General features: G+C 33.0%; 3 protein-coding genes across 6 annotated transcripts in view; 1 reads left to right on the top strand and 2 right to left on the bottom strand.

The window, feature by feature from the left end:
• The window catches only part of LOC105320441 (dipeptidyl peptidase 2), a 329,741-nt gene that overhangs the window by 20,716 nt on the left and 282,300 nt on the right, over positions 1-26,725 (bottom strand). Inside the window, exons 2-6 of one of the 2 annotated variants that reach the window (XM_066075430.1) lie at positions 21,157-21,312; positions 18,362-18,501; positions 1,787-1,950; positions 1,358-1,493; positions 1,152-1,236 (exon numbers count right to left, since the gene is read on the bottom strand). In XM_066075430.1, coding sequence (XP_065931502.1) covers positions 1,152-1,236; positions 1,358-1,493; positions 1,787-1,950; positions 18,362-18,501; positions 21,157-21,312 — 681 coding nt within the window. Of the gene's footprint in view, positions 1-1,151; positions 1,237-1,357; positions 1,494-1,786; positions 1,951-18,361; positions 18,502-21,156; positions 21,481-26,725 lie in introns of those variants that run through there. The other variant, XM_011418369.4, reaches the window with a different exon arrangement.
• LOC105320435 (G-protein coupled receptor 52) lies at positions 8,573-14,295 on the bottom strand. Of its 3 annotated transcripts, none has more exons than XM_011418362.4 (2): positions 14,192-14,295; positions 8,573-11,289 (listed from the first exon to the last, which is right to left on the bottom strand). In XM_011418362.4, exon 2 carries the CDS (start codon positions 11,245-11,247, stop codon positions 10,306-10,308), a length of 942 nt encoding a protein of 313 aa, XP_011416664.1. In that variant the 5' UTR covers positions 11,248-11,289; positions 14,192-14,295; the 3' UTR covers positions 8,573-10,305. The 3 variants fall into 3 exon arrangements, with proteins under 3 accessions (XP_011416664.1, XP_065931503.1, XP_011416665.1); XM_066075431.1 differs by lacking the exon at positions 14,192-14,295 and adding an exon at positions 13,563-14,062; XM_011418363.4 differs by lacking the exon at positions 14,192-14,295 and adding an exon at positions 13,129-13,219.
• LOC105320437 (1-acyl-sn-glycerol-3-phosphate acyltransferase beta) lies at positions 22,611-25,425 on the top strand. The gene is made up of 6 exons (XM_011418365.4): positions 22,611-23,134; positions 23,521-23,657; positions 23,756-23,937; positions 24,280-24,375; positions 24,480-24,552; positions 24,871-25,425. The coding sequence occupies exons 1-6, from the start codon at positions 22,929-22,931 to the stop codon at positions 25,011-25,013; spliced, it is 837 nt and encodes a 278-aa protein (XP_011416667.3). The 5' UTR covers positions 22,611-22,928; the 3' UTR covers positions 25,014-25,425.

The following is a 26,725-nucleotide window of genomic DNA, read 5'->3' as shown; positions in this document are numbered from 1 at the left end:
TCACAAAAAGAAGATTAAATTCAGCTTGATTTATTATTAGCAACTGGGGCCACATAAAATATATACCAGAAAAATTTAAAAAAAAGACTAAAGTATCCCCCCTGGAGGTCTATTCCATCTCTTGACGCTGATTGTTCCTAACATCATTCAACTTCATTATTATTTAATGTGAAAACTAAATGGAGACAAAAGTAGACATTTAGACAGGACCTTCAAAGTTGGAACAAACGAAAACAAAGATCAGGCTGAATGATTAAAACGTTGACGTCATACCTTTGAAACCACAGTCTGTGAGTTTAGAATACTTGATACCTGTAATAGTCTGCTACTATTGCAAATTATTTTGACATTGAAATCGTAGACCTACACTGTGATCAAAGCTGCCTTAATAAATGTCTAAATCAGATCCAATTTCTAACAAAAGAAATTGGGCACTTCTACGCATTCACTAGATTGTTTGCATTCATCTGTATATATATGGCATATTTAGTATTCTTGTAAGAGTCAGCATCATAGCCTGAGATGATCATAAACAACAATTTTATGTTGTGCTCAATCAACTAAACGAAGTCAAGGTCTATATGGTAGATGTTTATCAATGAAGCTTTCACATATTTTGGTTTCATGTTCTGATTCCTGTATGAAATACCAGATCAGAAATTAATAGGGTGTGCCTCCAATCAACTGACACATTCACTTTGATATCCAAGCAATGGATGAAACTGATGCTGAATACCTAAGCATGCTGTCTCCATGCAGTGATCCACTTATAAAGCCAAGGACAATAAGGAGGCTGATTAATGTTAACATAAAGGGAAACCCTATTACACTATATTATATAATGATCAACCCCAAACATTATACCTCTGTTTCCTGAGAGAAATCAATGAAGCAGCAGGAAGATGTATATAAATGAAACAATTATCTCTTATAGGAATTGTCTGTTCTATCAAGTTTGTTGTCAATGCCCATGCAGATCGAAAGAACAGAACTGGATCAGACTTAGAGACATTTAAAAACAATTTGAAATCATTAATATTAAAAGCATATACAACATTGATCTCTTAGAAATTCAAAATCTTACACATACCAAAATCAGCCCAATATTGTAACACACAGTGGATGCCTTAGGGTCCTTTCATAGCTCTTACCTCCCGGTTTCTTTGAAATAACATCCATCATGACAAAGGCTTTTTTAACTCTATCAACACATTTTGGTGAGACTGCATTGAAATCCTGTCAAAATAATTTGTTTCTAATTGATTTACTTAAATAATAAAAAAAAGACCAGAAAGAACTGGTCTTCCCAGAGTTATATAAATAATGTATAATTAATAAATGATGCAAAATTAATGACCTTGGTGACATCCTCCCAGAAGAAATCTCTTTTGGAGTTTGCAGACAGTAGAAAAATGGGGGCACTTGCTGCTATGCTCCCTGCCACCAAATTAGGGTACTTAAATCTCATGTACGCACTGAGCATTCCTCCATAGCTGAAAACAACATCCGATAAATAATAAATAATTAAGCAATTTTAATTGATATATTCACTTTTACAGATTACAAAGTATCAAAGTTTTCAAATTTACTACAGTATTTAAGAAAGAGCATAATATGCATTTAAAATGTTTTGCTAATTCAAAAACTTGTGAAAATGTAATTTTGCTCCTTTTGTTTCATTGATCTTTTTTAGGTTGAGTTTATTAGTGTGCATGATCGAGGTTTACCAATTTGACAAAATTAATTAAGACTTCAAAGTCAAAATAATTCAAAGAAAGTGTCAGACCTGCCACCAAAAGTAATGACAGGACAGGAAGTGGCATTTAATTCTTGCTTTAGGGTTGATAACAAAACGGCATAGTCTCCTAGAGCCTGTTCGATGCTTAGCAATCCAACATAAGGGTGCGAAAAACTCTTATTCCCAAAAGGCAAAGATTTTCCATAGAAACGCTGAAAATAAAAGAAGTCCATTAGAATTTGTCTTCCTGTCATAAAGAATGATCAACATCACTGAATGTGTTTTATTACAAATAATTTGCAGTAAATATCCTTTCTATAATCTATTTTCAAAAGATTAAGCTTTGAAGCTTTTAGCCTAAATTGTTCGATCAACTAATGTACATGACACTTTCAATGTAAGGTTATTAAGCAAGAAAGTTCAAAAACGAAGAAAAGTGATGATATTCTAACAGATCTCATTATTACCATAGAACTTGTACACAAATAAGTGTACTAAATATACCCCAGTACTGTAAATCTGAAAATTTTTACATCAGTCATTTTTGGCAAATCTGATTCATAAAGCTATAAATCAATTTTAACGTTTTAAATTTTTGCAAATTGTCATCGGCGCTAAAAATTAAAAGCACTCAAATATCAAATGTCACACAATTTGACATGCACAATGTTAGCTTATCTCCAGATATCGTATATTACTGCCACCTAGCTCTAGAAATACATGTACTGCAACTAGAAAATCAATTTGATCTCTAAGCATGATTGATGGTTGGATTTTGATTTTAACCAACAAGCCTAACTAAGACGGTGATAATACTTTTGTGAATAAACTAGTTAACGTTTATTTTGAAATGGTAGCAATTTCTTTCATAACATTTCCAACTTTTGACTTAAGATCCCGACTTCAAAAAAATCTTACTTTGTTTTAATCAGTTCATAAATATAGAAATGAACGTCTAGAAAAATAAAACATTCATTGAATAACTCGTGAAGCAAAGAGAATCGATTCAAAATAAAACATACCAGTAATAAATCATGCATGCATTTAGTCTTATCATGATAGATAAAACGTATGCTTTTTAAACAATTAATTGAAGATAGATAGAATGCTCAATCAAAGATATCGATCATCAGTTAAGCTCTTCTCCACACGCAGATTATAGGGGGTAATTACCTGGTTATGTAAACAGGCTTTTTAAATGACTACTACTTACGGAACCTGTTCATATAGTATGGAGTAGAGACCAGCCTTTGACAAAATTTTCAATATTTTTTTTATTTTTAAGTAATTTTCAGGAAAAATAAATTTGCGAATTACAAATTTGCTAAAAATTTATCTATGTTAAAAACTTTCAGATTAACGGTATATAAATGATGCTATATATATGGGCATGACTTTCACTTTTCATAACAGGATGTCACAACATGATTAATTTTCAGGAAGAAAAAAAATTTTGCGAATGCAGAGCACACACAAATTTGCTGAAAATTTCCAGATTTATGGCATATATACCCGGTATATAAATGATGCTATGTAAATGACCATGACTTTAACTTTTCATTACACCATATGTCACGACATGGACATTTCAGCCCATTGTGAAACTGATTAGTCATCACCAAATTTGGGTGTCTATATCTCTGTAGCGCAATGGGTATATAGCTTCAGTTTACTGCATGACCAGCAAGTCCTGGGTTCGAATATAGCAGCAACTTTATTTTCCTAATTAGCAATGCATTTTTGGAAGTTGATTTTTTTCCCTAAAATTAATTCAGTACCGGTAATTTTTTCTGTCATTTTCAAGTCAGATACATGCTAGACTCCATTTCTTAAAGGAATATAGAAGATTGGGTTTATATACAAATCTCTTTCCAAAGGTTTGGAGGACCCTTAGACTATAACTTATATCACAAAAAACACTGCTGTAACATTAGTTAAATCATGCAATGAAATTTAATGGCAATGTTTAAGTACAACCTATGCCTCATACAGTTCCACAAGAAGATTATTACTGTAGATTTTTCAGCCCTATGACAGGCATTATACAATCTGCTAGTTTTTTTTATGCAAGGCTCAGTATTTGAATTCTATTATAACCAGTATAGCAGTTGAAATACATGTAGTGTTATATGATTTGGATGATTGTTGTATGCTAAAATAGTTAAGCAAGGTTTAACACACAGTTTATGCATATGCACCAAAGTGTCAAAGCCTGTCATACTATTTTCATTGCACAACACAGTACATCAAATTCATTACAACATATCAAACCATAAAACTGCTTTATGAAGTTTATATACAAATTTATATACAGTCTTGCTTTATGTATGAAAATAAGCACATCTGATGCAAGCAGTTGTTCACTCCATCATTGTTCAGACTTGTAAAACCTACTAATTTATTGGTAAGTTCATATAACTTACTTAATATGTTCATATCAGTTTAATGAATTTAAAGACTTGAGTTCCTGCGAGAACTATTAAATCAAAATCCAGTGGTCAGTCCAGGTGTATGCGAGACTGCCATGGGATATACATGTAGTATGAAGAGCTCAAATCAACACTTGAAAATTTCATTGAAAATTCCACAAGAGCAGGCAGATTCTGATTATGAAGAAAATTGAACAGAATTCATTCTGACATCAAACAAGATTCTTGTAGCTATTTTATAAAAATCAATTAGCTGCACATCATAATCAATTATTTATCCTTAGTTGTATCACATTCGATAAATGGTGAAGCTACTAATTGGATGAAAAAACTAATAACATGAGATCAAATTCAGCTGTTTCTGCATTTTTCAATTTACAACAGAAACTCTTTTTAACAATTAAAGAGAATACTGTGGGTCTTCACATGTTGTGTGTTATTGATACTGACAACGCCTCAAGAGCCAAAGAAAAACTGCCGTCATTCAGCTTTGAAATCCTAAGACAGCATAAGACCATGTAATAAGAAGAAAACCATAAGTGAAGGCAAAGGAAATAATACAATTAAGATCTGCGAGCGTGTACATGACAGGAATGCTATGAAAGGAAAGCATTCACCTTCTGTATTAGTTACATATCATATATTCCAGTCAGGCTCTCCTTTTGTCTCCTCTCAAGGGTGTCTGCTAGCCTTCCAATTTCCACAACTGTTATTAGAGGCTGATTATTCTAAACACAATCTATGGACAATCTTAGATGGTCAAGAATGCAGTAGTTCTTAATTGTTTAGTGTCATATTTAGGGGTTGATCTATCTTTGTACATGTTTATCATTTTTCTTTACTTTATAAATAAGTATTTGCAATACATACACTTTAAACATGAGCATCATTTCAATGCAATTCTTGCATTAAAATGCCAAGTAAATAACAATGTGACTAGGATTAACAGAGGAAAATGGAAGAGACCATCAAGATGAAAAGTCTCACTATTCAGCACTTTGTATGACTGCTTAACAATTTTGTAACAGGATTTCAAGCAATTCTAAACTTCAAGTACACCATTGAGGAATAGACTGTTGTAAACGCTTTGCCATTCGCAATTTCAAAGAAAATTACCCTCCTAGAGCCTCTGTAGACCATCTATTACCCATTATTGTTATACTGTTTCATTGATCATTTCAGAGGGATTTGAAGTTTTTTTCCCCGTATTTAAACATTCAGTCTTCAAAGAGATGAAATACTTAATTAATTCTGTTTCTCTATATTGCAGTGTAATATATAGGTTAATATGTACCTAGAAGTATTTTTTTCAGCATTGGATGGTTTAAGATACAAATTAACCGACATTTCATTCTGATGTATTACTAGTAGTTAGATCATTATTTATCAAACTTTTATATTAGGATAATCAAATATAATGCAAACTTAAGAAACACATTCCATTTATTTACAGTATCACTTTATATATACCAGTATATCAATCCTCAATCATACCTAAGGACACAAAGAAATAATACAAATAAAAACAGGATTGGGTCTATTATGGACTGTATATTACTTATCAAAGCAAATATTTGTTTCAAAATTGTTTTCCTGAGAGTAAAGTACCAATTCATTCAGACAATAAGAGGCCACAAATTAAAGTATTTGTTATTTCTTGAATAAATCATGCACAAATGGAAATTTTAAAAAATAGCAAATTGTGCACAAACGTTGAACTTTAATTATAAAATGTTCAACCATAATATGATATTTTTATAGTAAATGTTTCCTCTGTAGAATTATAAGAACTCCTGATGCCTCAATTTTTATAGATTTCATGAGTAACCCATACCCACAAATAAAGATCTATATTGAATTATGAGATACAGTCTTTACTCATTAAATGCACAAGTAAATCCATGAAATTACATTCAATAAACCTTTAAAAAATTGTGAGTCCACCAAAACTGACCCCATGAAATTAAAACAGGAGGCCCATGGGCCTTATCGGCCACCTGAGTAAATGCAGTGTGGCTTTTAACCAGGTGCAATGAAATTCATAATATTGGAAGAGACTGAGTCTCCCTCATCATAACTATGTTCTTCTTAATTCATTGGATTTAATACCCAGGAGCAAAGGAGAAGATTTTAAAAGAATTATGGTAATGTATTTTTACTATGTAATCATTAGATCCCTGTCCTAACACAAGAACCCCTGACCCAGGGGCCATGAAATTCACAATTTTGGTACTTAGTACTATGTACTAAGTTCATTGGCTAAATACCCAGGAGCAAAGGAGAAGATTTTTAAAGAATTAATGCATTTTCATGCACTTTATAATCATAAGAACCCTACCCTAGCGCCAGAACCCCTAACCCTTGGGCGATGATTTTCAAAATTTTGGTAGAGATCTCAATGCTTATTACAATCATGCCAGCAGGTCGGCTACTTGATGGCCAGGAGTAAAAAAGATTTTTTAAGATTGCATTACTTTTGATAGTTTAAGCCCCAACCCTCAGGCCTCAGGGGGGCAGGGGCCATGAATTTCACAATTCTTACTTCCCCTTTACACAAAGATGCTGTATGCCAAATTTGGTTGAAATTGGTTCGATGGATCCAGAGAAGAAGCTAAAAATGTTCAAAAGTTTATGACTGATAACGTATGATGACAGACAAAAACAGATAGCAATACTCAGTCACCTGAGTGACTCAGATGACTTTAAAATAATTCCATGGTATACCACTGAATTTGTTATAAATAAATATATCAGCTAGAAAGGCAATCAAACACGATGGGGGATGTTAGAACTCATATTGTTTCAGAAGGAGAAGAAGTAAATCCAATAATCTAGTGTTATTTACTTCTAATGATCTTTCTTCACCCTTCTGACAAGTTACAGTTGGCAGGAAATTAATCATCATCTATCATGAAAATCCTTAAGTCATCAGGGAGAGCTTCTAATAGCCACTGTATATTGATTTGGTCCAGGGAGTTCTTGATTGCCAAGAAGAAGTTGGCTTAAGTTTGGGCAGTTTGTATTCTAACCTCTTGTATCTTATTCAAATTTTAGTTTTAATATTGCTCCAAGGCAATCTTACATCAAGCAATCAGCTCTCTCATATTGTTATGTACATAGAAATAAGAACAGATCTTAAATAAATCAATAAATTTTCATTTGTTCTCACACATTTTGTCTAATGTTTGCCCCAAATTAGTTGCACTGAACACGAACATTAAGCTGAACTATACGAATGAACAGAAACATTGAATATTGTTCAATATTGATGGAGATTTCCTTGCTAAGCGGATTTACAATAGCGTCTTACTGGTCTGAGGATAGGAGCTAGCATTTGTTTCATTACAGAGGGTAATTCTGAATGTTTTAGCATAAAAATCTTCTACTTGGAACTCAATATGAATGACAATGAGTAGCTTTCTTTATATAATTGTATCTGCATTGGTAATGCAGGGATTAATGACTGACTACTTGCCTGAACACCAGCAAAACTTACGATTTAGAGCAATTTTTGACTTCAAGTCAGTATACATTAAGTTATTTCAAATACATGACATTACTGATTATCTAATAATTAACCAAATGGGAATTTTTGAAAAGGAATTCTTGACGACATTTTCAAAAGGGAGCCAGTGCTTTATAATTTTCTCTTTTCTATATGTAATGATCTGCAATTCAAGTCTACATTTTAAAAGCTTGATTGCTGAAAATCTCTTCGGTTGATTTCATAGTGAAATTGAGCAATTTTGGATGCCCTTTGCAATGCAAATTGGTAATTGGATGAAACTACAGAGGTTAATAAAATAAAACACTTTTTAAGTATCATTTTATTTCTTTGGGGTACACAATATCATAAAAACAAGTGACTTTGAAAGCTAGCACTTAAAGCAATATGATTTTGCCCATCTGTGCACCATTCCTTGATCTTATCAAATCATAAATTCAGCACCGTCATTTAAATTTCTTACACCTTTCCCACGCAACCAACAAAAGAAATTAATACATGTACAACAGAAGTATTTGATTTTCTTAAACAATGAGACACACGCCGTACAAAGTAATACAAATGGCATAAAAAACATTTTACAGATTACAATATGTATAGATGCTAGACGTTACCATTTCTATAAGTTCATACCAAGAACAGCGTATTATCATCCTTTGTAAAATCTGGAATTTTGGTTACAAGGAATAGTACATCATTTTTTATAAATGATATAAGAAAGAATCAACATTTTTAATGTACATACATGTATACATATCATAAAAACATTGTATATGTGAATTGAAAAATTAAAAGAAAATGGATATACAAGTACAATTAATATCATCTACAAAACTTGAATTAAATCAAATAATTACATAGACCTCTGTACAATAATTTGTCAACCCATCTTCTCGGGGGGGGGGGGGGGGGGGGGGGGGGGGAATATAAAACTGATTTGGCTTGATAGATAACCAGCATGAACTATTGAGAATAATACATTACCTGAAATGACACTCATTTGTCACTCATAAAAAGCCACATAGATTTACTCAAGACTCACACATGATATGATGTACCTGTAGATGTGCAACACAGTCTAATGTGTGGTTTGATATATATATATATATAGAGAGAGAGAGAGAAATATCAAATTGAAGTTTAATTTAGAGTTTAAAAAATTATATTTATCAGATCTTTCAATTTCATTTTAAATTTCGTTACTAAAGACCAACAGATTTTTTGTTTTTTAAAATTCGATAGTTTTAGGGACAGGAAAGGAGACTAACAATCACTTCTCAGGCCTTTCAATGATATACTCTAAAATATACCAGAGAAGAGACATAACAAGGCTGTCTACTAGCAGATACTTAAATTGATGGAAAGTGAGATTTATTTTGTTTAAAATTCTAACATCAGGTTATGTCTATACATTCAAAGTGTTTTACCGAGCTGTGCAGAGATGGCCAGAGAAGTTAAGTGGAGTTAGAATATATATATGTAGGTGGGAAATAAAAAGAAGAAATTTTGCAACAAAAACGTACGATTTTGATGAGGTGTTTGCATTTAGGTGTATCAATTAAGTGCTTGTACTGGGATTATTTATGCTATTTATTAACTAATTATAACAATAGATGTGATGATGATGATGAGAGTGTAGATTAATAAACAGTGCTGTCATAGAAGAAAGACTAGTATAATGCTTGGGCTACTTGGGGGAGAAGATGAAATCTGGAATTTTCAGTATTATCACAGTACAAATCTATAACATCACAGCAAGCTTATGCCGATGAACTGAGAAATAACATGTCATGTATAGTCATTTGTCAAAACATCATAAAATGATGTGAAAAATCCACATCCTTTGCACATCATAATGATTAAATCATATGCCAGTTCAAACTCTGGAAAAAACAACATCGCATTAAAAAATACTGTGGTAATATTTCTGGAAGGTGAAATTTCATGGACAATATGCACAAATTGTATATCATCTTTTTATACCATAAAATATGCTAGAGTGAGCATGTCACTCTAGCATAGGAGATTTTAATCTGTTTTGTGAAATATTAATTCAAAGTTTTAATCGATTTTTCTCTAAGTAAATTTATATTTCATCAAACATAACCTAAACTCACAATTTATTTTAGGAAAAAAAAAATGATCAATGAATAATACATTGTACCAGGGGTATTATTGTGAAGTTCCTAAAACATAGATCTTTTCTCTGAATTTCAATTTTTTAACAGAAGCTGGAAAGCTATAATTATTGCTAGAAAATGAAAAGATTAACTTTGCAATTATCAAGTACAACTAGATTATCTTTCATAGACATATTAGGCAAAGATTTTGGGCTTCTGTGTCTCTGAGAAAGAGATTAACTGCCTACTAGACCAACTATTTAATGAGGTACTTCATTTGTTAACTTTTGTCATACACTGGTATGTGAAACAAACCATTGATTTAGAAATTCTCTTTTTTACATAATTTGCTACTTTGCTATCTTATATAAACGTGTTAATCTCAATATAGATCCTGTTTTCACAGAAAATTTAAATCTCAACACTGCTTTACAGTAAACGGGAATCCAGACACCCACTATCTTGCCAAAACCGAAATAAAATTGAATGCATTTTTGTCAGAGGAGTCTTCCATTACTTCCCAGCATTGGCTGTGACAAAGTTTAAACTCACACTCTGCGGCATTGAGCATTTTGAACATTTACAGTCATTATGACAACACAGTTGTCGCAGGCCTCTCCGAAAATCTCTACTCCACAACAAGTAGACGAAAAATTTGTAAAAGGAATTTCCAATTCCGAACCATAGTAAATAGAAATGTATTGAATGTGGATAATCGGAGACTTTCTCTATAAACTCTCCATATATTTGTAGTACAAGCCATGGAATCCAAGCAATAAGGAATATCATGGAAATGATGAAGTTCATAAAATAGTTATTTGGTCGCGAGGCTGTATCTATCAGAATAGTCTGATACATGTGCCTCTTTTTTCGGAATGACTTGGTGAAGAGGTATGCATTGGTAGAAACCAATGCAAAAAATGCAGGCAAAATTACCAGAATCCCAGCAGTCACAAAATACGGCTTGTGAGAACCGGCATTAATGGTACAGAGAAAAACCTCCTCATAATACTTGGCTTGCTTTTTGAAGGAAAACAGAGTTGGACTGCAGAAACTGACAGCCCCAATCCAAACAAATATGATCCAGCATAGGGATCGAGTTGTTGTCATGGCAACCTTGTGTCGTTGTGGTTTCCTGATGGCAAGATAATGGTCCACGTTGATCCATGCTAGGGAGTACAAACCTGCGATAAAGAAAATCACCAGCAGGTAAGCCTCTATGTGACAGAACTTCTCATCATTAACGATCCAAGAGTTACTGAAGGAACTGAACACTGCAAATGGTGTGATGAAGACTCCAACACAGAGGTCTGAGATGGTCAGTGAGGCAAAGTAGATCTTGTTGATGTTACGGATGGATTCTGTCCACACTATGACTAGGAGGATGAGGGTGTTGAAGCCGAGGATGAGAGCTGTGAAGAACACTGTCACCAGGCTCTCGGCTCGAAACTCCATCACCCTGGTAATGTCTCACTCCAGCAGGGTGTCAAAGTCATGCTGAAAAACATAAAAAAAACTAAGCCATTACCAGATATACTTGTAATTGTGGATGTACAATGACAATTCAATCTACAGATATCTCAATCAATCTAAATATCCTGAACTGAAAAATATTCATGTGTATTGCTTATACCTTTTAAATATTTGCTGAATTGCACCATTTAGAATTATTCACTTTTGAATACCGTAAAGGGTTTATATTTTAAGATGACAAACATCAATATGCCACACCTCAAACTTCTTCAATTACATTTACAATGTCAACACAAAATACATGATCCCCCCTTTAAAACTTTCATTGAAATTCATCATTTTCCATTTATATATACATATTCTTACACTATTGACTATTTTATATTCCAAGTCACGTTAATTTCATCAACAGTTTAGATTTTAATGATCATGGTGTGTGTAGTAAATCACTCCTTTTTTGCATGCTATTATACTCAATAAGATCTAATCTATCTTGATATTGTAAGGGACAGACTAATCTTCAGCAACATCCAAACAGAATTAACTTCTACTGACAGCCATTAAACAGTGTATACACAGACAAAATCACCCGCTGCTTTCATATTGACACAATGCATGCAACAGCTCAATAGTACACCATTCAGATCACAGAACACAGAAATACAGGGAAATCCAGTGATGGATCTATTCTTCAACAAATAGCGCTGGATCTTTATACTTAAGCAGTTCATCAAATGAATAGAAAACCTAAATGACAATATTGTACAAAGAGTTTCCATTAGAGGAATCAATGTAATATGTTTACTCACGTACTAAATATATCTTTGGTTATAAAGTTTATCAATAAAGGCCATGTGTATGTAGACACTTTTAATGGCATCGAATAGATTTGCAGTTTTAATTAATTTGTTGATGGTTATTCTGTGGGAGGTACCGAATTATCTACAAGCACAGATTATGAGCTAGCATACAAGCATCAACTAATAAAGCGTTAAATACATAATCAATTCCGTGCAAAAATGGTAATTTTTTTTTAAATGTTAGACGTATGATTTAAACTTTTCGATGCACTTAATTGGCATCTTGACATAAATCGTAAAAATAGTTTTTACTTTTCCTAACGTACGCCACAATAACTTGAAAAGAGGGTGTAATTTCAAAGATTTACGAACAATTCTGCATGAGCACTCCCCATAAAAAACCACATATTCTACAAGTATTCCCATGAACTAATTAAGTAGCATAGTTCAACCACTATTACAAAGATAAACAATGGTCTGATTAAGAAAACCTTCCTGATTTTCTCTGTGATAGACAATGTGTTTGCACTGGATTGTTTACCACAGAACCTCACTATGGCACCTAACACATTCCCAGCACACCCTGACTAAGACCACAAATCAGTGCTTTCTCCTACAACATACATCTATTTTAATATAGATTAACAGTCAGAGACTTCAAAAGCAAAACTACTTAGGTAACAATAGCCATATAATGATATATGAAATACTATTTCTATGGCAACAACACAGCATTCTTCAATAAGCCTATTGATCAGATTTCAAAAATTGCAAATTTCATCCCTATACTATAGTTTATAATACATGTAGTAAAATACCGGTACATCAAGTTTGCAATATTGAGTATTATTTCATTAACCTTGAAAACACCTGTTTATTAATTCTGAAAAGACAAAAATCTCATTACATGAACCAGGATGAATGAGAAAGATTCATTCAATTACTATAGTTTTCTTACTGCAAGACATACTTACATGTATCTGAAAAATACTTTAATTTATAACAAAAAAAAAAAAGAAGAAGCAGATTTATCCACAAAACAATAACAAGATGTTGTTAATACCTTTTTCTCTCGAAACTAAATCATCCCTGTTATTCTCACTACAATTCCTAAAGATACGTACACTACATACAGCTCAATAGGTAATATGACACAGAGCTGTTGGATCAACGTGATCAAGGATAGGCTAATCTCTGAATTGTGATAAACAAAATAATCCTGCTACGTACACACAGCTCATCAGACAAAAATATTTAAATTTTCTTAATATGTGCATGCATTTAAGTTTCCATTTCAACTTAAAATAAATCTTTAAATGAAACTAGATGTCGAGTAAATAATTGAGAAAATCATGTCATCTACCAGTAATATTGATTACGTAGTAGACATTGTAAAATGCAGTATACCCCAGATTTTTCTTTTACTTCTCACAATAACCAGCTCCAAAGATGCGACAAAATGTCTCAAACATCATTAAAACATAAAAGTCAGATTACCTTTTAGAAACTGACATTGTATAACAATATCCTTTATACCTTCTTCATTATCATTAACAGACATTACCAGTGACTTTTCTAAATCCATCATAAAATCAAGAACTAGACGACTGACATTATATGATCAAACCAGGCCAATAACAAATACAGGAGCTTCTGCGAACAGGTTTTACTGCGTCAGACTGGACAAACAATGTATCATCCCTCATTCAATAAATAATAACATGGCATAATAATGTGGCCTTACTCAATAACAATCAACACTAATTTTCTATCACCTAGAGCCAGGAATCAATGCACAGATTGACTAAATACAACTTGTGGCTAGACCAGCGGTTCAAGCCTCACTCTGACAGCCTTCCCGTCAGATGGTAGCCATCAGCTTTAGCTACTTACTCCAAGACAGACAGATGCCAAGTACCTATAATTGTGGGGCTATCAATTCCCACTAGATCATTCGATGGTAAACACTTACTAAACAGCCTTTGAATGAGGCCTAATTTGCAAAAGTGAATAAACTGTTCCTCAATGCCAGTAAAAACTGAATCCGTCATTGTATTCCCTCTGTCTTATTTGTTGTGCAATTTTTCGAACAAAATCTAGTCTATAGTGAAATGAGATAAAATTACCTTTAGTTATCAAATAAGTTGAAGTATTCCTTAAAAACTTAAAAAACACAATCTCTAGCAGTTGACATTTTATCTGCTACCATTCAGGGTTATTTTTTTTTTTACATGCTTAGTATCCTTTGTGGCTTGGGTTTGAAACAAAAGTTTGCATTGTTTATTCATGAATGAAACATAAGGACTGAAACCTTATACATATACAATGCACATTGTATGTGAATACCGAAACTTGAAAAAGTTGCTTTATCAAGGGTAGCTCTGATGTACTAATCCCAGTAAATCAAGAGTTTTGATAAAAAATGTATTACATGTATTTATTATTTCTTAGACAGACTTGATTTTCCAAACAATCAATGGATTGAAAATTTAAAATGCAGGGTCCATAATAATAAAATATCAATCTTGGGGAAATAAATTATATTACAATTACAATTCATTGTTTTAAGATGCAAATTTTTAAAATCCATGAAAGAATTATATTTCCTAGCTGAGAAGAAAAACTAGAGCCCCAAATTATAATGCCATGACATGGCATATTACTGTTGGGGATCTCTGTTATACATCTATACTCCACAAAAAATAACCCCAATCTTTTAGACTTAAAATGCCCATCAGTTGAAAGCCCCCTTCCCTGTTATAAGGTCTGATGGAGACAAACTCTAGAAAATTGAAGGGGATTGATAGATATTTGCAATTAAGGGAACTGACAAATTAATCTGTCACTGACAAAAATCAATCAACTAAGGGAATCCATGGTTCTGCCACAACCATCACCTCAAGCAATCAAATTTTTAGGTGGCACTCTTTAGAATCTATGAAGTTTGAATTTTCAAGCCTTTTCTTTTTTATTCTCAATTTAAATAAATAAATGTCTTTATTATAAATCTTCAACACTCCTACCCACCTTGGATAGTTTCATTTCATCAGTTTCCTTTTTTCTAAATTGGTTCACTATAGTTCTGATTGGGTTTAGTATTGATTTGGATGATTGTTTTTCCTCCATTAGCATGAAATTCTTCCACGGGGAATCTGAGTCATTCTGAATTGACAAACAATTTAATGTTCCTATTATCCATTATTCATAGTAAAAAAAAAAGCCACAATTGCAATGCAAAAATCTGCTTCCAAGATATCACAAAACAAGGTTGGTGTCACTCTACATATAGTATAATATCATGATAGAATTAAAAATCAAACAAAAAACAAAATATTCTGGCCATTTTGACATTTATGCTGATCCTTACATTTCAAATCCTTATCTAACATTCAAGCACTTTTTTTTCATTTCTTTTTTTTTTATTTAGTACCTAGATTGAAAACTAAAATTATGTAGTCTGAGTGTATAGTTTCTGTGTAATTTGTGTATTTGGGTCATAATTGAGATCTGTATAATTTTATCATCTAGAAAAAATTAACAGTCTATAAAGATGTTACATAAAAAAATTTGTTATCTCAGGTAAACCAGTATTTTTTTCCATTACAGTACATAAAATTGTCAATGTGGAGATGGGGATAATAAATATTCATTATAAATACTTAAATTCATTCTTTTTAAGTTAGTATCACATCAAACATTTCTTACAGCATGAAACAAAAATAAAACCCTTTTCTTGGTTGGTTCAAAGCATTGTTTGCTTTTGATATAAACCTCCAAAAATATGCATGTATCTAAATATGAAATTTTCAGAGGGTGAAAAGTTTTAATAGAATGAGTCGTATATATAATTCCTTACCTGATTGTGTGTGTTTATATCCGGGAGCCTGGGTTCAGATCCTGCCTGTTGCTTGTCATGCTGTTGAGTCTGCTGGGCTGGCGTTTACCAGGCTGACTGCTGCTTCTCAGCCTGACTGCATGTGGGATTTACCGATCAATAACGAACCATCAACAAACCATCGAATCATCGCAGAGAGAGACGCTGAGAGAGACGGTGCCCCTACCTGATGAGTACTAGCAGCAACAGGACACAGGCACCTGTCGTTAACCATTTTCTTTTTTATGACAAAATATATTCATGTACTATAATAATATGTAATATAATATTATTATAGTAAAGAGAATTATTATTAAAAAAAATTAATGTCAGGTGCCTGTGCATCAGCAGGACACAGATTTACCCAGCACAGGTGTAACAGGCAAATTTGGGATCTCTGCACTTAATTTGAATCAAAACCAGATTTTTTAAAATTCAAAGTTGAATTAAACATACCATTTGTGATATACAGTCTATAAAATGCTTTAGTACTGTATTATCGTAAATCCTTAAAATTGAAAAAAAAAAAAATCAATATCTCTACGGTAGATATAAAATCACTTTATTACGAGAATAAAGTATAAAAGTGTAATAAATTCATGTTTGGAATTCAGAGTTTTACATGATTAAAGAAAAAATTCCTGCACGATACTTGTATTGACAGCAGCATTATTACAATACTCTCTAATAAAAGGAGCACTGGAGTTCTGAAAGCAACATGTACTAGTATGTCATGACCACCCAATGAGATAAACAACAAGTTTGTTTACCTCTTTTTACAAGGCATCTAGTACAAAATAAACATCTACAAAAAATGTTTTTGTGTGTTTGTATTGTCAATGAAAGCATACCGGTACTTGCTTATTAACAAATCTGATTTTTCTAAGCAGATTTTGACATAAATTCAATCCCAATAAAGGTTCAACTTTTGAATAACACTTTAGGTTGGTGTTTTGTTTTGGGTTTTTTTGAGTAATTAAGAGATCAGTACTGTGACAATTTATTAATTTGTTAAGGTTGTTAAAATTTGAATGCTTATACATTCATTCTGTTTTGAGGGACTGGTTTTTCAGTGGCCCTGACAGATTTTGACAGCACTTCTACAGCACCATATGTATGCTCTTAATGGACTCTGCATGCACTGTGTAGTGGTAATTAAGTTATGTCTGATAAGCCAATTTGAAGCCACTATACACCTGATTGTTATCAAGGCTGTTTGCAGTCTCTCATTAACGACTGTGGAAACCGTGACGAAATGAGAGAGGTTCCCTGTCTGACATGTGGTTTGACAATGTGTGTGGTGTGACAATGTGTGTGGTAGCAGTGGTGGTGACAATTTATGGTGGTGGTGACAATTTATGTGGTATGAGACACTAGTTTGTGGCACCAAGTTGCGGTTTTCTGTAGGTGTTTTTAAAGTACTAGTAACTGTAATAGTACCAGTACATGTAGCAGTACATCAGTGTTTGTCAAAAACGTTACACTGTATTTAACTGCAGTAAACACATGGTAGTCATGCATCCATAATGTCTGATATACTTAACTGAAGAGTATACACAAAAAGATTAGTTCTTTTCAGTTTATTAGCATTGTCACTATCATGTTACATGCAATAGCACAAGAGCCACTCGAGTTTCAAGCTATGAGTGGTATACTGTGCAGTCTAAACACCAAAGCTATCTGCTCTAACATATCATAAAATTAATTCTGATCAATCTTAATTGGAAGAATTACTGAAATTGGCAAAGTTTTATAACTATTAGGTAGTAAAAAAATAGTGTATAAATTGGTCTTGATACTTCATGTAAAAATGTTGTATGGTTGGTCACGTTGGACGGCCTTCAATATACCGGTTCACTAGTGTTTCAACAAACTGAATTCTTATGACATGGATTTTTATAGGGTCTCTCTGGGGCCCCATTCACAATGCTGAAAAGTGCATGTTTATTCCAAATTCCCAATATGAAAATAGATTAATGGAAATTTTTAAAAATTCATAAATGACAAATAGGTGTTTTTTCTGCAAAAGACAAAAAAATAAAGGTGTGTGGTTTCAGCCAGCTTCATATTATGAATAATGAAAATCTATTAAATATTAGACTTTTTGCTGGGGTTTTTTTATTTGTATGAAGATATTTTTCCCCATTTCAACCAAATATTGCTATTTTTCCCAAAGTTGATGGCACCTGGATTCAAGGGGAAGAAAAACCCCTGCATTGTGTATAGGAAAACTATTGTAAATTAATGAAAAACATTATTGGTCATGATGTCTCTCACTACTAACTGTTTAATAAAATATGGCTCTATAGCCTCTGAAAAATTATACCTCAAAACTTTGTGTATATTTCACAGAAACTGCTGACCACGGTTTTCTGCTAGAATTGGCAGTTATGCCGAGATATTAAACATTTTATATACGTACATGTTCCGCAAACACCACGAGAGCATTAAATTCTGGAGCGATATCAAACACAAATCCCGTGTTGTCCCAGAATTCCTCTATTGAGCCCTCATTTCCTGTGTAGAAGAAGATTGGGCCCACTCCTGGTTTCCACCATTGATCTGTAAGAATTCAAACAGACTCCCTTGAGGACCATTTCAATGTGACCAACATTTCATAGAAGATCTACACTCTCAAATGCAGACATTCTTGCATGAAATCATGCTGCCAAGAAGGAGGAAAGATTCATAAAAACAAATTTAAACCATCCATAACTTTAGAATAATGTAACAAAATTGAACCAATCATAAGGCCTACATCATACTTAATTTATACATGCTCCTAATATAATGGCACCACACAGTTATAAAAATATATATCAGTCTATGTAAAATCACTACTAGCACTTACAGTTTTTCTTAATTCCAACAGCTAGAGTATAATGTTCCCAACGTGTGAATACTAGTATACATGTGGATTGCAATCGCTACCCATTGATTTCTGTACAGTTAAAGGAAGACAACTCAATGAGCGATAAATCATTTCGCCATACAGATTGCCGTATTTGCCTACCTAATAAAGGATGACTCTGTGTCAAATAAAAACAATATAATGGCTTCAATTAAAAATATGTATAGTGTGTTAATGTGTGATATGGTTTTATTAAAGAAACATATTATCAATGAATCTCGATCAGTAACGAGCTAAAAAAGTTAAACTGATAGGCATCAAATCCAAACAATTGAACATAAAATTTTGGACTCTATTCATAATTTTCAGAAAAAATTGCAGCAATCAAAAATAAATTTACATGAGCAAATTAAATAAAATTGTTAATATTCACTGTTTTTTTCTCAATCTAGTTAATTGAAAAAACAGTCGTGAATTACCCGGTAATAAATAACTTTTCACATCACATATAAGTACAAAAGTGAATATATGAATACATAATCCTTATACATGTACGGAAAAAGCCCAATTCCCAAAGTACATACTCAACCATCTGTTGACTACGTATACATCAAATATCTTCCTTAATTGTTGTCAATGATTATTTTTACAACAATTGTTTATACTACGTCAATTTATCCATGTGTCTTGTTAAGGATAACTTCCTGGCAAATTCTGGCATAAATTAAATTATTAAATTTAAATGTTTCTTACTACTTGCCTTTGATATTTTGGTTCAATTAAGTTGATCGAATTAGACCTTTTGACCCACATTTGCTCAGTTTGACCCACAGTCGTTAAATATATAAAATGGAAAAAGAGTTGGACTGTTTAGTAATTGAGACAATGACTAAAATTCACTTGTTTGCCAAAGTTCATGAACATAACCATGCATGCATTGACTGATTAAATAAGGTGTACTTTATCTCCTTTAATTTCCACCATTGATCTACTTATTGTTATAAAATTTCAGGTGACTCGTCATATCTATATTTTCACTTTTAATTTACCATACGAATCATAGCTGTAGGTCTGTAACTACTTGCCTAAAAAAATGGATGGGCAAGCTGGCAGCCAAAGTTCCTTACATGTTAAGAAGTTGCAATTTACAGCGCACACTTGCAAACCTGATTAACCTTGATGCCAATCATAGAAATCTTAATAACCATTCTCATTCAGACAATATACTACTGTCAGATGTCATCACTTTACTTGCCTCAAACTTTCTCTTGAAACAACTAATCAACATGTACGTCAGAAAATAAAGCATGTTAAATTCTTGTGTAGATTGAGAGTCATCATTTTTACATGTATATAAACAATACTTCTTCACTTCTGATGTTGTTTAAAAGAATAACAGAGAAAACTAAAGTGACCATATCAATGTCAAAAAAAGATTTTGAAATTGAAGTTGCGCATAGAATGTCTTCGGAAATAAGATAAATCAGTCAAAATACGCAAGTTTTCATGCACTCTGAATTGCATTTTTTTTAATATGTAAGGAACTGTAGCTCCTAGTTCATTCATCTGAATTTTTTCACACCAGATAGGAGCTACAGACCAGTAGTTAACCTTGTAACATTAAACATGAGAAATTGTTGATGAACAGGGCTAGAGCATTTTCGGACAACAAATGATAAGATGCCATCATAATCACTGACATTGATAAGTGAAAGAACGATGTAACATATTAAAAAGAACATGCCAACATCTAAAGGGCATTCAAAAATCTAAATTTTACAGTACTCTTTCTTCCAACATACTCAATTCATAGATTTTTTTAGAGAGAAATTATTCAGGCAGTTTTAACTGTTTCTAAAGGAATTCCGAATCTCAGTGAATTTAGTTGAGACTTATATTTGTGTACTGATGTTTCTTCCACAGAGATGTCAGTACAAATTTTCAGTCAAACGAATCTCCCTGATATTAATAAATTCCTTGCTCAATACCATTAGGTTAACTTGACGACAGATGTAGAATACACAAAAATTGCCCCCAAAGAATGTTTATATTGTATTAAAATATGTGAATGAAATACCTCTCTTGAACAATGAGACAGTTACAAAACAAACCAATAAAACACTATCATTAAATAAGACTACATCAGCTGATGTAGAGGCACAATATTATCCGATCAGCTGATATATCACATGACCGGCCAAATAGAAGCTTTGTCAATAGATCTTAAATAAAAGCTTATACTAAAATTATTCTTCTTTTTTAAGTATAGCTTATCATTGATTAGAAACAACCCGGCTCCTGTGACGTGTGCTGATTATTGTACAGCTGTTGTATAATAAACGAAGTGATGATCTGAGATTACAAACCTTGTAATAAATATCTCTCCTTGAATATGGTTTCCCCATAAGACACAAAGTTAAAGTGATCTACATATTGGTCTATGTACAGCTCTTTAAATGGCACGGTCTGAGCACTGGTGAATATAAAAGTCAAACACACAACAACGATGCTTGCAACACCTTCTTTCATATTCGGATTTCCCGGTCACGTGCAGTAAAAATATTTGTATATCGATCCCGATTTGATTATTTCAGGTTAGCATTGAACCAAGATAATAAAAGTTTTTCGGATTTTTCAATTAAAAACCTAACACGTTGAAATTAACTTTAATTCTCATATGAGCTTTTCACCTACATGCATGTAAGTATGCCAAAAAAACCCACAAAAAAGCCATTCCATGCCACATTGTACTGTACTTTACTTTAAAAGAGGCTTCATCTTAACGATAGCTTGACTAGAATAGGATGTAGTCTCTTATTGCGCTTTTCTGTACACAGTGGTCTCTTCATCTCCTTGACGATAACTAAACTGCTAAATTGTTCTTGAAAATGGTGAGCCAGTATTACTTAAATATATATATATATATATATTTAACAGTTTTATCGTTTAACGGTTTATAATGAATTATATATTGTATATATTTTTTTGAAATAAATTTAATATATTTTATAGGAAATAGTGAACAAAGATACCATTTATAATTTATAAGACATCTGAGGTACTTGTCATATTTTTTCTCCAAATGATATAACATTTATGACTAAAACTGAGGAAAAAATCTTAAGAACTTACGTAGTATGATATTTCAAATATATTATAAACTGATGCACTGTCAGTGATAATATTAAGCAACCCTGTTGGTGATATCGCTTTAGTTTTCTTGGTTTAACATTTTAACTTTCCATATTTATTTTATTTCATATATTTGAATTTGAACAAAAAGTTTCCGTATTTTGGAAAAAAAAAAAGATTATTATAGACTTCAGTCAATCTAATTAAAATTAGATGTTAGATCCGCTCGCTTACTCGCTACACAAACAGCGAGTTAGCGAGCGGATCTAACATCTAACTTTAATTGGATCGGACTTCAGTGAGTGTTTAGCTTACTGTTACATGTGTTTCTTTGGGGAGATAATAAACTTTTAGAACCCTCTATTCAGCAATACATCTGTCACCCCAACAACCAGAAGATTCCTCGATCCTGTTTTTAAATTGCACGTACGACTTAAAACCACAGTATACTCGCGACTAACCTCTGCCCCACCCATATCTAATCATATGATGAACGAATATGTCAATTAGAATCTAGAAAAAAATATATAGCAAAGATGTAAAAATGAAGGAAATAATGTCACGTGAACCAGCTTAACAAGATATGACCTGACCATTTCATTGAGATAACACTTAAAGGTAGGTCACGTTGCCTGCAAAATATTTGAACTGAACTGCGATCGTAAAACCTGCGTGTTGAAAATTGTCACAAAACAACCCAAAAGTTAAGCTAATAATATTTATTCATACATAGAGAAGTAACTCATAGGCAGCCTACATGTAACCCTTGGGCAATACACGCTGTAAGAAACACATGTAACACCTCTTCCGTATTCAGTGGTGGCTGTGTCGTTGTTTATTAACCCCTTCATGAGTTGAGGGACTGACTCGGTGTACATTGTACCGTACCCGGCTTATCGGCCACTGCACACATAGTTACGTTTTCGGAATAAGAACAAGTTATGATTCATTAGAAAAACGAAAACAAACACTCCACGTGGAACAGGAGGGGAGTTAAAGGTGCAGAATGAGTGAAACGGAGAACAGTGAGGTGTTTGGAATTTCATATTCTGTGATTTTATCATCTCTAGTCGTCGGAATTGTCACATGGATATTTTATGATAAAATTCAATTTTTTGGGAAACACTTAATCGCCAATTTAAGCTGGCAATTTTTCTCAATATTCCCAATACTCGCTTCGTTGTTTTATGGGCGCATACCTGAAAATAGAAGGTAAATCATCAAAAACATTATATGTGTATATTTATTTAACACAACTCTTGAAATTCTGTATATGAATATTCGAGATGTAAACCAAGTGTTGTGTTTTTAAATTAACCATGTTATCATAAGTAGGATAAGTGATTCCAAAGTCCATTTTTTTTTACAAGCAAATATTACGCCATTGCCAGTGCGACAGTTTCATAACTTCTCCCGACCCTTTAAATGTTAACAACCATGCCATGATCGTAAACAAAGTAAACGTGTATTTAGAAATATGTGTGAAAAAGAGCGACTTTTATTTTTTCTTATTAATATCAATCGGTTGAGAGAGAGAGAGAGAGAGAGAGAGAGAGAGAGAGTTAACTGTTGTAACATTGCGCTCCCTTCTACGACAGATTATTTAGCATCGGGGTCCAACTGACCAACAAGTACCTCATTGGAACTAAGTACATAGTCAGGAACCAGAAGTACTTGGAGGATGACAAAGCTTGCGTTATTGTGTCCAATCACCAGAGTTCTCTGGATGGAAACTGTAAGTGGGTGTCCAGGAACCGAAACTTAAATATCAAATATAGTTTTTAATTTCATAATTGAATTGAATTTCATTTTTCACAATCTGTAAATTTTCAGTCATGGTGCAGCTTGGGAATTACAAGGGATCCATCGTGATACTGAAGAAATCCTTGCTCTACTTCTCTGGACTGCTAGGACTGGCTTTCTACTGCAGTGGATCTATATTTGTTGACAGGGGAAACCCTGAAACGGCGAAAAAGTCGCTTAATAGTGCTAGAGAAGAGGTTGTCCGTAAGAAGGTTCATATATGCTTCAGCTCAAGTCATTAAGTGCATCATATTTATATAATGTAATTGAAACTGAATAGAGACAAAATATATTAGCTGAATAAACTTAAAGTTCCCGGACATTAACATAATATATAATCATTCAGTTCCGATTGTTTTCTTTTGGTTATTCATGACATCTGAAACTCACACTCAATAAAAGTGTAAAATACTGTAAATTCTAATTCCCCATCCCCACATTCCAAAACTTCAACCACTCGTACATAATACATTGTATATGTATATTATACACTTTTCAACATGCAATTTAATTTAATTTTACATAGTTTGACTTTCTATGGGTATATTTTGTAGCTGAAGCCACAGTTTTACGCTGAGGGAACTCGCCACATGGGGAAAGAAATGCTTCCTTTCAAGAAGGGAGCATTTGTAATGGCTATTCAAGCTCAGGTATTAGAAGTTACTCACTCTTTCAAAAATAACAAAAAATAGTGATAATTTTTTATTGTTTATGCATTCATTTATTAATTAGACAATGATTTTTATTTTTATAGATTCCAATACTCCCCGTAGTTGCATCCAGTTATCGCCATTTTTATGACAAGAAAAAGAAAGTATTTAAACAAGGTATACAATTTGCAAAATTAAATGATTTTCATTTTCCAATGGCACGTTTTCACCATAACTTAATCTGACACATTGTTGATTTCAAAAAAAGAGAAAATAGTCAACAATGTTTAAAATGCGCAATGAAATGTACGATATCAAATTTTGTTGCAATGGAAATTTTCATACCGAATTAATTGGCGTATTAGCACTGATCACAAGAAAAGAAAGTATTCAAACAAGATTTAAAATACAAAATTGATGAATTTAATTATGTAGCTTTATTTCAAAATGATAATATGCGTACAGTAAATCTGACGATTTTTTCATATTGTGTAGGTACCGTGATAGTGACTTGCTTACCGCCAATTCCAACCACAGGACTTACAATGAGTGACTTGAATGACTTGATAGACAGAGTGTGGAAACAAATGCAAGAAACGATTGATAACACCACTGAGGAAGTGGAAAATAGTTTGTAATAAAACACCTTGTAACTATTATATTAAACGCTGCTGTTTCTTATTTGACATTTTAAATAAAACCAGCGATCGAAGAAGTGGAAAATAATTGGTAACATAACACCACTCAACTCTTGTATTATATGCTGATGTAATTTATTTGATATTTGAATTTATTTTGAATGTAGTAAAAGAAATCATGAACTTTCATGAATTAAAAAAATACTAAAAAGAAAGTAAGCGTCTGTTTGAATCATAAATATTTAATAGAATAACCAACGCATAACACCGCAAAGCCACGGAGATTTTGAAATCAATTGGTGTTTTTTCAGTCAAATAATTTTCAGCATTAGATATCTTTACTCGATCATTTGCTGTCTTTAAATCTAGTGGAAATTACCAACCAGGAATGTGAATTCTTGCTAAGTTTATCTTGATATACAAAGTACACTGTAACAGTTTAAATGAACTTTGACATCTTAGTCATATGCATAATTATAATAAATTTTGAACGTGCCGTGTTGAAAGTTTTATATTTACATCCAACCAATAAATTCAAAAGTTACAATATGAGATTTACAAGGGGCACAGTATTATGTACGACACGCTGTCTTTATCGACCATATTTAAATGTACTGTTCAGGTACATTCGCTTTGTACGAGTACGGTAATATTAATTTTACGTCGAAAACTCCCAGTGTCATAAGTGTGAATAAATTGCCATATATTTATCAATATGAAAGGATTGTATACAAACATAATGAGCAATTTCCGCGAAAACGTTGCATTTGTTTTCCACCTACGACCCAACTAATGACATTCTAAACAAAAATTTATAATATTATGACATATTATTACGCTAATATTAGATGGAAATTTTCAGTCTTTTCAAGTTAGACTACTTAAAGAGCGTACCAAGGTTCAATATCACAATACATACCCGCATGTAGCATTATAAAATAGTAAGTTCAAAGTAACTTTTAAACTACGACAACAGTTATTTTAAAGAGAGTGAGCTAATGGCCTATAGTTGACTTTTGAAATAGAATCAAAGTGTCAATGGCAAATCGCCCTGCATTTGGAGCCGCGGTTTGTCACATATGCTGTGACAGAGTCAGCTCTCCCAGAATTTTACCTTGTCGCCACACGTTTTGCAAATACTGCATACTAGGACTGATTCGAACCTCCCCACAAAACGATGAGATAACTTGTCCACTGTGTCGGATAAAAACCAAATTGCGCGAGGATAGCTTTGACACAGTACTAGACAATTCCTTCGATCCATTAAAAACCACAAGAGCACCACCAACCTTCTACTGTGGCAGTTGCCTTCAGGAGGCTATACTAGAAGAGTGTTCTCACTGTTCGGAACAGCTTTGCGCCGCATGCCGATCGTCGCACCTGCTAGCGATAGAATTGAGTGAGAATCAAATCGACCAAAATTCACCAGGCGATGAGGGTCGCGAAGATGGTTTGTCAGATGAAGAGCAATTGCTTAATCTTCCACAAATGTTTCTCTCGAATCATCCAACCAAAGTACAAATTAACGCAACTCTGGTAGCCTCGTGTAGAATAGATTCGATGTATAGCACTCTTGACCTTTCTGAAGGACTTTCCGTGCGTAGTATTCGACAAACACAGAACAACACTTTCTTGGTTCTTCAATCATTTGGTCCGGAGGTTGTTGAGTATGATTCAACAGGAGAAGAAGTCAACAGACATTATTTACAAGG

This window comes from Magallana gigas, chromosome 2 (genome assembly GCF_963853765.1).
Source record: "Magallana gigas chromosome 2, xbMagGiga1.1, whole genome shotgun sequence".
NCBI lineage: Eukaryota > Metazoa > Mollusca > Bivalvia > Ostreida > Ostreidae > Magallana > Magallana gigas.
Note: the sequence above shows the minus strand (reverse complement) of the source record. Positions and strands in the feature narration are given on the sequence as shown.